At 41.3% G+C, this 14,477-nt stretch overlaps 2 protein-coding genes across 2 annotated transcripts in view; one reads left to right on the top strand and one right to left on the bottom strand.

Moving 5' to 3' along the window:
- FBXO16 (F-box protein 16) overlaps positions 1–5,164 on the bottom strand; it is a 61,495-nt gene extending 56,331 nt beyond the window's left edge. Inside the window, exon 1 of the mRNA XM_063153206.1 lies at positions 5,098–5,164. The gene's annotated coding sequence lies outside the window, so the exon portion shown is untranslated. The remainder of the gene's footprint in view (positions 1–5,097) is intronic.
- A 289-nt stretch (positions 5,165–5,453) lies between these two features.
- Positions 5,454–14,477, top strand: part of FZD3 (frizzled class receptor 3) — a 98,685-nt gene continuing 89,661 nt past the window's right edge. Inside the window, exons 1-2 of the mRNA XM_063153203.1 lie at positions 5,454–5,522; positions 13,128–14,346. Of these exons, the coding sequence (XP_063009273.1) occupies positions 14,131–14,346 (216 nt within the window). The 5' untranslated portion in view covers positions 5,454–5,522; positions 13,128–14,130. The remainder of the gene's footprint in view (positions 5,523–13,127; positions 14,347–14,477) is intronic.

Genomic DNA, 14,477 nt, shown 5'->3' with positions numbered 1-14,477 from the left:
ATCCATTTCTTTTTATGGGAAAAAATAGAATTTTAAAAAGGAAAAAAATAGAATTTTAAAAAGGAAAAAAATAGAATTTTAATGAGGGATCCAATGGAACAAAGATGGGTGTTACCATTGTGCCATTCTTTCATTTTTATGGCATAAATAGAATTTTAATGAGGAATCCAATGGAATAAAGATGGGTGCTATCCCTGGGCCATCCATTTGTTTTTATGGGTAAAAATAAAATTTTAACAAGTTAAATATAGAATTTTAACAAGGAAAAAAATAGAATTTTAACAAGGAAAAAAATAGAATTTTAAAAAGGAAAAAGTAGAATTTTAACAAGGAATCCAATGGAACAAAGATGGGTGTTACCATTGTGCCATTCTTTCATTTTTACGGGATAAATAGAATTTTAATGAGGAATCCAATGGAACAAAGATGGGTGTTATCACTGTGCCACTCATTTGTTTTTGTGGGGAAAAATAGAATTTTAACAAGGAAAAAAATAGAATTTTAAAAAGGAAAAAAATAGAATTTTAAAAAGGAAAAAATAGAATTTTAAAAAGGAAAAAATAGAATTTGAACAAGGAATCCAATGGAACAAAGATGGGTGTTACCCTTGTGCCATTCTTTCATTTTTACGGGAAAAATAGAATTTTAATGAGGAATCCAATGGAACAAAGATGGATGTTATCCCTGTGCCATCCATTTGTTTTTATGGGAAAAAATAGAAATTTAACAAGGAAAAAAATAGAATTTTAATGAGGAATCCAATGGAACAAAGATGGGTGCTATCCCTGGGCCATCCATTTGTTTTTATGGGAAAAAATAGAATTTTAACAAGTTAAAAACCAGAATTTTAAAAAGGAAAAAAATAGAATTTTAACAAGGGATCCAATGGAACGAAGATGGGTGTTACCCTTGTGCCATTCTTTCGTTTTTATGGGAAAAATAGAATTTTAATGAGGAATCCAACGGAATAAAGATGGATGTTATCACTGTGCCACTCATTTGTTTTTGTGGGGAAAAATAGAATTTTAACAAGGAAAAAAATAGAATTTTAAAAAGGAAAAAGTAGAATTTTAACAAGGAATCCAATGGAACAAAGATGGGTGTTACCATTGTGCCATCCATTTGTTTTTATGGGAAAAAATAGAATTTTAACGAGGAAAAAAATAGAATTTTAAAAAGGAAAAAGTAGAATTTTAACAAGGGATCCCATGGAACAAAGATGGGTGTTACCCTTGTGCCATTCTTTCATTTTTATGGCATAAATAGAATTTTAATGAGGAGTCCAATGGAATAAAGATGGGTGCTATCCCTGGGCCATCCATTTGTTTTTATGGGTAAAAATAAAATTTTAACAAGTTAAATATAGAATTTTAACAAGGAAAAAAATAGAATTTTAACAAGGAAAAAAATAGAATTTTAAAAAGGAAAAAATAGAATTTTAATGAGGAATCCAATGGAACAAAGATGGATGTTATCACTGTGCCACTCATTTGTTTTTGTGGGGAAAAATAGAATTTTAACAAGGAAAAAAATAGAATTTTAAAAAGGAAAAAATAGAATTTTAAAAAGGAAAAAATAGAATTTGAACAAGGAATCCAATGGAACAAAGATGGGGGTTACCATTGTGCCATTCCTTCATTTTTACGGGAAAAATAGAATTTTAATGAGGAATCCAATGGAACAAAGATGGGTGCTATCCCTGGGCCATCCATTTGTTTTTATGGGAAAAAATAGAATTTTAACAAGTTAAAAAACAGAATTTTAAAAAGGAAAAAATAGAATTTTAACAAGGGATCCAATGGAACAAAGATGGGTGTTACCCTTGTGCCATTCTTTCGTTTTTATGGGAAAAATAGAATTTTAATGAGGAATCCAATGGAACAGAGATGAGTGTTATCACTGTGCCACTCATTTGTTTTTGTGGGGAAAAAATGGAATTTTAACAAGGGAAAAAATAGAATTTTAAAAAGGAAAAAAATAGAATTTTAAAAAGGAAAAAATAGAATTTTAACAAGGAAAAAAGCAGAATTTTAACAAGGGATCCAATGGAACAAAGATGGGTGCTATCACTGCGCCATTTGTTAGTTTTTATGGGAAAAAAATATAATTTTAACAAGGAATCCAATGATTTCATGGAATAAACATGAACGTTATCCCTGTGCCATTCCTTCTTTTTCATAAAAAAAATAGAATTTTACCAAGGAACCCAATGATTTCACAGCACAGCAACGACACAAAAAGGAGAAATAATTTGAAATTCAGGTACGGTGAAATGATTTTTTATTTTGTGTTGCCTCAATATCCCTGAGATTAAAATTTACCAAAATCTCCAGAAACATGAAGATACCAAACATCTCCCAAAATCAGATATTCACCAAAATCTCCCCATTTTTGGACACCAAATATCTGAATTTTGTTCACACAAAGCAATTTCTGCATAAATAGAGAAATGGTTGAGGTTGGATTTGGTGATCCCAAAGGTTTGTTCAAAATTTAATTTCAGTTTACCCAAATCTCCAGAAATTTGGAGATATCAAACAATTCCCAAAATCAGATATTCACCAAAATCTCCCCTTTTTGGGACACCAAAAATCTGAATTTTGATCAAACAAAGCAATTTCTGAATAAATGGAGAAATCCTTGATGGTTGGATTTGGTGATCCCAAAGGTTTTTTCAAAATTTAATTTCAGTTTACCCAAATCTCCAGAAACATGGAAATATCAAACAATTCCCAAAATCAGATATTCACCAAAATCTCCCTTTTTTGGACACCAAAAATCTGAATTTTGTTCAGACAAAGCAATTTCTGCATAAATAGAGAAATGGGTGAGGTTGGATTTGGTGATCCCAAAGGTTTGTTCAAAATTTAATTTAAATTTACCAAAATCTCCAGAAATTTGGAGATATCAAACAATTCCCAAAATCAGATATTTACCAAAATCTCCCCTTTTTTGGAACACCAAATATCTGAATTTTGTTCACACAAAGCAATTTCTGAATAAATGGAGAAATCCTTGATGGGTGGATTTGGTGATCCCAAAGGTTTTTTCCAACCTTATCAATTCTGTGATTTCTGCAGGAATTTCCACATCAATGAAATCAGATATGTATCAAAATTTTCAGAAACTTGGAGATATCAAACAATTCCCAAAATCAGATATTTACCAAAATCTCCCCATTTTGGGACACCAAATATCTGAATTTTGTTCAGACAAAGCAATTTCTGCATAAATGGAGAAATCCTTGATGGTTGGATTTGGTGATCCCAAAGGATTATTAAAAATTTAATTTAAATTTACCAAAATCTCCTGAAATATGGAGATACCAAACATCTCCCAAAATCAGATATTTATCAAAATCTCCTAAAATCTCCCCATTTTGAGACACCAAAAATCTGAATTTTGTTCACACAAAGCAATTTCTGAATAAATGGAGATTTGGTTGAGGTTGGATTTGGTGATCCCAAAGGTTTGTTCAAAATTTAATTTAAATTTACCAAAATTTCCAGAAATTTGGAGATACCAAACAATTCCCAAAATCAGATATTTACCAAAATCTCCCCATTTTTGGACACCAAAAATCTGAATTTTGATCAAACAAAGCAATTTCTGAATAAATGGAGAAATCCTTGATGGTTGGATTTGCTGATCCCAAAGGTTTTTCAAAATTTAATTTAAATTTACCAAAATCTCCAGAAATATGGAGATATCAAACAGTTCCCAAAATCAGATATTTACCCAAATCTGCCATTTTTTGGGACACCAAAAATCTGAATTTTGTTCAGACAAAGCAATTTCTGCATAAATGGAGAAATCCTTGATGGTTGGATTTGGTGATCCCAAAGGTTTTTTCCAACCTCATCAATTCTGTGAATTTTGTGACTGGGATGAGCCCGAAATCCTTTTAGAATCCCAACCTTTCCTCCAACCTGAGCCTGCCCTGGCACAGTCTGAGGGCATTTCCTCCACCCTGGCACAGTTTGGGGTCATTTCCTCCACCCTGGCACAATTTGAGGGCATTTCCCCCAACCTGGCACAATTTGGGGTCATTTCCTCCACCCTGGCACAGTTTTGAGGGCATTTCCCCCAACCTGGCACAGTTTGAGGGCATTTCCCCCAACCTGGCACAGTTTGAGGGCATTTCCTCCAATCTAAACCTCCCCTGGCACAATTTGGGGTCATTTCCTCCACCCTGGCACAGTTTTGAGGGCATTTCCTCCACCCTGGCACACTTTGAGGGCATTTCCCCCAACCTGGCACAATTTGGGATCATTTCCTCCACCCTGGCACAGTTTTGAGGGCATTTCCTCCAACCTGGCACAGTTTGAGGGCATTTCCTCCAATCTAAACCTCCCCTGGCACAATTTGGGGTCATTTCCTCCACCCTGGCACAGTTTTGAGGGCATTTCCTCCAACCTGGCACAGTTTGAGGGCATTTCCTCCAACCTGGCACAGTTTTGAGGTCATTTCCCCCACCCTGGCACAATTTGAGGTCATTTCCTCCAACCCGAGCCTCTCCTGGCACAATTTGAGGGCATTTCCCCCAGCCTGGCACAGTTTGGGTCATTTCCTCCACCCTGGCACAGTTTGATGTCATTTCCTCCACCCTGGCACAATTTGATGTCATTTCCTCCACCCTGGCACAGTTTGGGGTCATTTCCTCCAATCTCAACCTCCCTGGCACTGTTTGAGGGCATTTCCTCCAGCCTGGCACAGTTTGAGATCATTTCCTCTACCCTGGCACAGTTTGGGATCATTTCCCCCAGCCCGAGCCTCTCCTGGCACAATTTGAAATTTGTCCCCTCTCCTCCTGTCGCTGTTCCCTGGGAGCAGAGCCCGATCCCCCCTGGCTGTGCCCTCCTGTCAGGAGTTGTGCAGAGCCCCAAGGTCCCCCCTGAGCCTCCTTTTCTCCAGGCTGAGCCCCTTCCCGGCTCCCGCAGCCCCTCCTGGTGCTCCAGCCCCTTCCCAGCCCCGTTCCCCGGGCAGCTCCAGCCCCTCAATGTCCCCCCTTGTCCCCGAGGTGCCCCAGCAGTGCCAGCACAGGGACGGCGCTGCCCCGGCCCTGCTGCCACCCCGTGTCCCCCCGTGTCCTCTCACCTTCCTCCTCCCTCCTGCGGACGCCGCCTCCTCCTTTTCCTCCTTTCCTCCTCTTCCTCCTCTTCCTCCTCCCGCCCGTCCGCATCCCGTCGCTATGGCAACCCTGGGGGAAGGCGGCGCCAGCCAATCAGCGCCCTCCTCCTCCTCCTCTTCCCCACCCCCGTCCGCATCCCGTATCCACGGCAACCGCGGAGGGCGCCAGCCAATCAGAGCCCCCGGCGGGGTTAGAGGGGCCGGGGGTTCCGATCTACCTAGCAACCAGCCCCGCGCGCTTTGATTGGCTGGGCGGCGGGGAGTGGGCGGAGCGCGATGGCGCGGGGGGGCGTGGTCGTGCGAGGGGCGTGGCCGGGCGCTGCCGCTGCAGCCGCCGCCGCCGCCACCCGAGGGGCGCGCGCGGGATCGTGAGGGCGGCGGGAGCTGAGCAGGTAACGGGGACATGGCGGGGACATGGCGGGGACACGGCGGGGACACGGCGGGGCCGCGCCGCCCTCAGGGGCTCGTCCGGGGCTCGACCGCGGGGCTCGGCGCCCGTGCAGTGGGGCGGCCTCGCAGCGAGCGCCCTGCGGCCGGCCGCGCTCCGGGGAGATGCTGGTGCTGCGCTGGGCGGGCGGGCGGAGGACGCGGGGGATGTCGGCCCTGAGCGCCGGGAGCGGGCCGGATCCGCTCCCCGTGAGGCCGGGGATGCTGGCTTGGGCTCCCCGTGCCGTAGTGCGGCACGGCGGCCCCGGGGAGGCGATGCGGGAGCCTCACCCGGTACGGCGGCCCCGGGCAGGGGATGCGGGAGCCTCACCGCCCTTCGCTGAGGGCTCGGAGGATGCCGGAGCCTGCTCGGGCGATGCCGGAGCCTCACCGCCCTTCACTGAGGGCTCGAGGGTGCCGGAGCTTCACCGCCCTTCACTGAGGGCTCGGGGCTGCTGGTTCCTCACCGCCCTTTGCTGAGGGCTCGGGGGTGCCGGAGCCTGCTCGGGGGTGCCGGTGCCTCACCGCCCCTCACAGGGGGCTCGGAGCATGCCGGAGCCTCACCGCCCTTCGCTGAGGGCTCGGAGGATGCCGGAGCCTGCTCGGGCGATGCCGGAGCCTCACCGCCCTTCACTGAGGGCTCGGGGGCTGCTGGTTCCTCACCGCCCTTTGCTGAGGGTTCGGGGCTGCCGAAGCCTGCTCGGGGGTGCCGGTGCCTCACCGCCCCTCACAGGGAGCTCGGAGCATGCCGGTGCCTTCACCGCCCTCCGCTGAGGGCTCGGTGGTGCCGGAGCCTTCACTGCCTTTGCGGAGGGCTGGGGGTGCTGGTTCCTCACCGCTCTCCTCTGAGGGCTGGGGGTGCTGGTGCCTCACCGGCCCTCGCTGAGGGCTCGGCGATGCCCGTGCCTCAATCCCCTCCGCTGAGGACTCCGGGCTGCCGGTGCCTTCGCCGCTCTTTGCTGAGGGCTCTGGGGATGGCGGATCCTCACCGCCCTTTGCTGTGGGCTCGGGGGTGCCGGTGTCTTCACCGCCCTTCGCTGAGGGCTCGGGGGTGCCGGAACCCCTTGTGAAGGGCGGTGAAGGCTCCGGCATCCCCCGAGCTCCCTGTGAGGGGCGGTGAGGCCGGAGCCTGCTCGGAGGTGCCGGGGCCTCACCGCCCCTCACTGAGGGCTCGGGCGTGCCGGAACCTCAATCCCCTCCTCTGAAGGCTCGGGGGATGTGGGGGCCTCACTGCCCCTCACTGAGGGCTCGGGGGTGCCGGAACCTCAATCCCCTCCTCTGAAGGCTCAGGGGATGTGGGTGCCTCACCGTCCTCCGCTGAGGGCTCGGGGGTGCCATTGCTTCACCGCCCTTTGCTGAGGGCTCGGGGGATGTTGGTTCCTCACCGCCCTTCGCTGAGGGCTCGGGGGTGCCGGATCCTCGCCGTCCCTCGCTGAGGGCTCCGGGATGCCGGTGCTGTCCGTGCGCTCCCCGGATCCCTCCGGGCACGCCGTCTTTAGCGGCTTGGTCTTTTTATATTCCCCCCCTTTTTGAATGTGTGCCTCGGCCGTGCGGCAGCCATGGAGGGGATGGATGGACGGATGGATGGATGGGATGGATGGACGGATGGATGGATGGATGGATGGATGGATGGATGGATGGATGGATGGATGGATGGATGGATGGATGGATGGATGGGATGGATGGATGAATGCCGGTGCCGCCGATGTTCCTTGTGCCTTTCCTAAGGGATGCTGGCTGGGCCGGCAGCCTGCCTGCTTCCCATGGAGCCGCAGGATTCCCTCTGCAGGCCCTTCCCATGGACAGAGCTGTCCCTCCATGAGGGGTTAGATGAGCTTCAAAACCCCCTCCGACCCAATCCATTCCATGACAATAATAACAAAATTATTACGTTCTTTCTGCCTTTCCATCCTCCCCCTTTGCCCCTAATAGCAATAGGGATGTGGGGGATTACGGTGCGGCGCAGGAGTGGAGAGCGCTGGCGTTTCCTTCCCACTGAGTCATTCATTAGAGTGGAGGGGGGAGGATAATTTATTCTCCTTTTGTGGCTGGGGAAATGCCATGAACGAGTTCCTCTCCTTTCTCCAGGCTCAGGATTGGGTTGGGAATCCTCAGAGCACATTTTCCCCTCCTCCAGGAGGAGTCTGGTTTGTTGCTTTATCTCCCCATTTCTCTGGGATAGATAACTTGGAATGAATCCCATCCTTTCATTCTAAACCCTGATGAGTTTTTCTTTTTCCTCATTGCTCCCTGAGGCACTTTGAAATTTAGTCGATTCCTTGTGAGAATCAGCCCTTTCTCCTTGTGATGATAATTGTCCGTGCACGTCTTAATGAATCCTTTCCAGCCAGAATCGGATGGGCTGATAAACAACGTAAAAATCCACAACCACAGAACAAATTCCTCCTTTTCCCCGTGTTTTATTTCCACATTTCCAATCCCTGTGGCGCGAGGGCGAGGCCTCCCCTCCTCTTTTCATCCCTGGTGTCACCGAAAGCGTTTTGTTTGTCTTTACATCCAACCAAAACCACAAAAATCTGCTGTGCATGGGCTGAACAAAGAGTGCCCCGACTGGATTTGTGGTGAGGCTTCGTTATTGCAGCGCTCGTCTGTCGGCACCGATTAATGCATCCCCCGCCAATTAATGCATCCCCCGCCAATTAATGCATCCCCCGCGCCTGCCGCAGCCCAGGCTCCTTTCTCTGCAATCCTGCTCCTTTTGCTCCATTTCACCCCAAATTATTTTTGGGTGAAATATTTATGTTCACCCACTTTTCCCAGGGCCAGGTTGTTGGTTTTGATGCCCTTTTTCCATCAGAAGGACACAATTTTTAAACTCATATCATCTTGAAAAGTCAGTCTGAAAAATGACATTTTTTTCCATCAGGACACAACTTTTTAAACTCATATCACCTTGAAAAGTCAGTCTGAAAAATGACATTTTTTTTCCATCAGGACACAACTTTTTAAACTCATATCATCTTGAAAATTCAATCTGAAAAATGACATTTTTTCCATCAGGACACAATATTTTAAGCTCCTATCATCTTCAAAAGTCAATGTGAGAAATGACATTTTTTCATCAGAAGAACACAACTTTTTAAACTCATATCACCTTGAAAAGTCAACATGAAAAATGACATTTCTTCATCAGAAGGTCACAACTTTTCAACCTCATGCCACCTTGAAAATTCAATCTGAAAAATGACATTTTTCCCATCAGGACACAACTTTTTAAACTCATATCACCTTGAAAAGTCAGTCTGAAAAATGACATTTCTTAAATCAGAAGGACACAACTTTTCAAGCTCATACCACCTTGAAAATTCAATCTGAAAAATGACATTTTTTCCATCAGGCCACAATATTTTAAACTCATATCGTCTTGAAAATTCAGTCTGAAAAATGACATTTCTTAAATCAAAAGGACACAACTTTTCAAGCTGATATCATCTTGAAATTCAATCTGAAAAATGACATTTTTCCCATCAGGACACAATATTTTAAGCTCCTATCATCTTGAAAAGTCAATGTGAGAAATGACATTTTTTCCATCAGAAGGACACAGCTTTTCAAGCTCATATTATCTTGAAAAGTCAGTATGAAAAATTAAATTTTTTTCATCGGACGGACACAACTTTTGAAGCTCAAATCATCTTCAAAGTCCATCTGAAAAATGACATTTCTGAAATCAGGGCACAACTTTTCAAGCTGATATCACCTTGAAATTCAGTCTGAAAAATGACATTTTTTCCATCAGGACACAACTTTTCAAACTCATATCACCTTGAAAAGTCAACGTGAAAAATGACATTTCTTAAATCAAAAGGACACAACTTTTCAAGCTGATATCACCTTGAAATTCAATCTGAAAAATGACATTTTTCCCATCAGGACACAATATTTTAAGCTCCTATCACCTTGAAAAGTCAACGTGAAAAATGACATTTCTTAAATCAGAAGGACACAACTTTTCAAGCTGATATCATCTTGAAATACAAAAACATGAAATATTTTCAATATGAAATAATGAAATACGAAACATTTCTATATGTGAAATATTAAACATGAAATATTTTCAGTATGAAATATTGAAATACGAAACATTTCTACATATGAAATATTAAATATGAAATAGGTTCAATATGAAAAATGACATTTTTTCCATCAGAAGGACACAACTTGTCCAGCTCATACCATCTCGAAATATGAAAATATGAAATATTATCAATATGAAATAGTGAAATGCGAAACATTTCTATATGTGAAATATTAAACATGAAATATTTTCAGTATGAAATAATGAAACACGAAACATTTCTATATGTGAAATATTAAATATGAAATAGTGAAATATGAAATAGTGAAATATGAAAAATGACATTTTTTCCATCAGAAGGACACAACTTGTCCAGCTCATACCATCTTGAAATATGAAAATATGAAATATTTTCAGTATGAAATACAGAAATACCAAACATTTCTATATATGAAATATTTAATATGAAATATTTTCAATATGAAATAGTGAAATACGAAACATTTCTATATATGAAATATTAAATATGAAATAATTTCAATATGAAATAGTGAAATACAAAGCATTTCTGTATGTGAAATATTAAATATGAAATATTTTCAATATGAAATACTGAAATATGAAACATTTCTATATGTGAAATATTAAATATGAAATATGTTCAATATGAAAAATGACATTTTCTCCATCAGAAGGACACAACTTTCCAAGCTGATACCATCTTGAAATATGAAAATATGAAATATTTTCAATGTGAAATAGTGAAATACGAAACATTTCTATATGTGAAATAAGAAATATGAAATATTAAATATGAAATAGTGAAATATGAAACATTTCTATATGTGAAATATGAAATATGAAATATTAAATATGAAATATTTTCAATATGAAATACTGAAATACAAAACATTTCTTTATATGAAATATGAAATATTAAATATTAAATATGAAAAATGACATTTTTTCCATCAGAAGGACACAACTTGTCCAGCTCATACCATCTTGAAATATGAAAATATGAAATAGTGAAATGTGAATTATTTCACTGTATTAAATATGAAATATTGCAACGTGGAATATTTTCAATCTGTAAAATGACTTTTTTCCATCAGAAACTCACAGAATTTCTATTTTTCCCTTTATTTCAGTGCTGCCCCAACCACATCTTCCCCTGGGACAGCAAAACTTAATAAATAAATATTAAATAAATAAATAAATAAATAAATAAATAAAATTTATTGTGGTTATTTCATCAGATTGGTCTTTTTTTATTTCCCTTCGTTTTGAAAATTTATTTTTAACCAGCCTCTTCAAAAAAAGGAAAGGGAAAAAAGGAGAAATTTGGGGTTGAAAATGAGGAGAAAAGGGAAATTTGGGGCTAAAAATGGGGTTGGAAATGGGGGAAATGTGCGAGTCCTGGAATTAGGAGGAGAAAAAGTCAAAATTCCAAATTTTCAGGCCTGGAAGAGTCAAAATTCCTAAACTAGAAGCAAAAAAAAAAGGTCAAAATTGCCAGATTTTAGGCACTAAAAAGCCAAGTTTCCGAAATTTCAGGTGAGGAAAAGTCCAAAATTCCTCAATTAGAGCTGGAAAAAAACTAAAAAATTTCCAATTTTCAGTCATGGAAAACTCAAAATTCCTCAATTTTGGGCTCAAAAAAATCCCCAAATTCCCAAATCTGAGCAAAAAAGCCCCAAAATTGTGAAATTTGCACACAAAAACTGCCCAAAATTGCCAAATTTGGACCCAAAACCCCCCAAAATCCCTAATTTAGGGCACAAAAAAAAATAAAATCAGGATTAAACCTCATCTTGTAGGAGATCTTGAAGAGTTGAGGAACTGAGAGATGAAATATTGGAATATTTTCATTTTTTGGCTGATTTTGCTTCCATTTTCCATCCATTTTTTCCATTCGTTTCCTCCAGAAATATAAAAAAATCAGGATTTAAAAAAAAATCAGGATTAAAACTTTTCTTCCATTCAATTCTTCCATAAAATTCTGGAATATTTTCATTTTTGGCTGATTTTTCTCATTGTTTTCTCTCTGTTTTTTAGGATAAAATCAGGAATCCCCTGGAGGGTAAAATACTGGAATATTTTCATTTTTGGCTGATTTTTCTCATTGTTTTCTCTCTGTTTTTTAGGATAAAATCAGGAATCCCCTGGAGGATAAAACATTGGAATATTTTCATTTTTGGCTGATTTTTCTCATTGTTTTCTCTCTGTTTTTTAGGATAAATCAGGAATCCCCTGGAGGGTAAAACATTGGAATATTTTCATTTTTGGCTGATTTTCTTCCATTTTCCATCCATTTTTTCCCATTCATTTCCTCCAGAAATATTAAAAAATCAGGATTTTAAAAAAAAATCAGGATTTAAAACTTTTCTTCCATTCAATTCTTCCATAAAATATTGGAATATTTTCATTTTTGGCTGATTTTTCTCATTGTTTTCTCTCTGTTTTTAGGATAAATCAGGAATCCCTTGGAGGGTAAAATATTTTCATTTTTGGCTGATTTTTCTCATTGTTTTCTCTCTGTTTTTTAGGATAAATCAGGAATCCCCTGCAGGGTAAAACATTGGAATATTTTCATTTTTGGCTGATTTTTCTCTCTTTTTTTTATAGGATAAATCAGGAATCCCCTGGAGGATAAAACATTGGAATATTTTCATTTTTGGCTGATTTTTCTCACTGTTTTCTCTCTGTTTTTTAGGATAAATCAGGAATCCCTTGGAGGGTAAATCATTGGAATATTTTCATTTTTGGCTGATTTTCTTCCATTTTCCATCAAATTCTTCCCTTCAGTTCTTCCATTTTCCATTCATTTCCTCCAGAAATTTAAAATAATCAGGATTTAAACTCATAAGAGAATTTGAAGAGGTAAAACATTGGAATATTTTCATTTTTGGCTGATTTTTCTCATTGTTTTCTCTCTGTTTTTAGGATAAAATCAGGAATCCCCTGGAGGGTAAAACATTGGAATATTTTCATTTTTGGCTGATTTTTCTCATTGTTTTCTCTCTGTTTTTTAGGATAAAATCAGGAATCCCTTGGAGGGTAAAATACTGAAATATTTTCATTTTTGGCTGATTTTCTTCCATTTTCCATCCATTTTTTTTCCATTCATTTCCTCCAGAAATATAAAAAAAACAGGATTTAAAAAAAATCAGGATTAAAAATTTTCTTCCATTCAATTCTTCCATAAAATACTGGAATATTTTCATTTTTGGCTGATTTTTCTCAATGTTTTCTCTCTGTTTTTTAGGATAAATCAGGAATCCCTTGGAGGGTAAAACATGGAAATATTTTCATTTTTGGCTGATTTTTCTCACTGTTTTTTCTCTGTTTTTTAGGATAAATCAGGAATCCCTTGGAGGGTAGAATACTGAAATATTTTCATTTTTGGCTGATTTTTCTCATTGTTTTCTCTCTGTTTTTTAGGATAAATCAGGAATCCCTTGGAGGGTAAAATACTGGAATATTTTCATTTTTGGCTGATTTTTCTCACTGTTTTTTCTCTGTTTTTTAGGATAAATCAGGAATCCCTGCCCGCTCACCATGGGCTCCACAGTGTGGGAATGTGGCTGAAATTTCAATTTTTCGTTCATCACCGAGAGTGGGGAAAAAAAAAAAAAAGGAAAATTCCTTCAGGACCCTGAGGATGTCGGAGAGAGAAAATTTTGAAATTTGGAGGAACCACAAGCGAAGGCAAAGGTGAGAAATGAGATTTTGGAAGGAAATGTTGGAATTTTTGAGGGTGCGAAGGTTCTGCAAGCAGAGCCAATGTGAAAAATGAAATTTTAGAAGGAAATTTTGGAATTTTTGAGGGTGTGAAGGTTCTGCAAGCAGAGCCAATGGGAGAAATGAGATTTGGAAGGAAATTTTGGAGTTTTTAAGGAGGTGGGAGATGCCACGAGCAAAGGCAACGTGAGAAACGGGATTTTGGCAGGAAATACCAGAATTTTTACGGATCTGGAGGATGCCACAGGCAGGGCCAATGTGAACAATGAGATTTGGACAGAAATATCAGAATTTCTGAGGATGAGGAAGATGCCACAAACAAAGCCAGTGTGAACAATGAGATTTGGAAGGAAATTTTGGAATTTCTGAGGAGGCGGAAGATGCCACAAGCAGAGCCAATGTGAAAAATGAGATTTGGACAGAAATTTTGGAATTTCTGAGGATGAGGAAGATGCTACGAGCAGAGCCAGTGTGAAAAATGAGATTTGGACAGAAATATCAGAATTTCTGAGGAGGTGGAAGATGCCACAAGCAGAGCCAGTGTGAAAATTGAGATTTGGACAGAAATTTTGGAATTTCTGAGGAAGATGCCACAAGCAGAGCCAGTGTGACAATTGAAATTTGGACAGAAATATCAGAATTTCTGAGGAGGTGGAAGATGCCACAAGCAAAGCCAGTGTGACAATTGAAATTTGGACAGAAATCTCAGAATTTCTGAGGACGAGGAAGATGCCACAAGCAGAGCCAGTGTGACAATTGCGATTTTGGCAGGAAACGTTGGGGTTGTGAGGATGAGGAGGATGTTTCGGGGGGTGAGGATGGCCCTGGCGTGGCTGCTGCCCGCCCTGTGGGTTTTGGGGTGCCGGCTGCCCCCCGGGAACGGGCACAGCCTGTTCTCCTGCGAGCCCATCGCGCTCCGCATGTGCCAGGACCTGCCCTACAACTCCACCTTCATGCCTAACCTGCTCAACCACTACGACCAGCACACGGCCGCGCTGGCCATGGAGGTAATTAAAAATTTTATTAATTATTAGATTTATTCCATTAGTTTTTATATAATTGTCATTATTTTGTTATTATGTTATATGAAATATAACCACTATGACCAGCACACGGTGGCGCTGGCCATGGAGGTAAT

Source organism: Melospiza melodia, chromosome 3 (assembly GCF_035770615.1).
Source record: "Melospiza melodia melodia isolate bMelMel2 chromosome 3, bMelMel2.pri, whole genome shotgun sequence".
Lineage (NCBI taxonomy): Eukaryota > Metazoa > Chordata > Aves > Passeriformes > Passerellidae > Melospiza > Melospiza melodia.
Note: the sequence above shows the minus strand (reverse complement) of the source record. Positions and strands in the feature narration are given on the sequence as shown.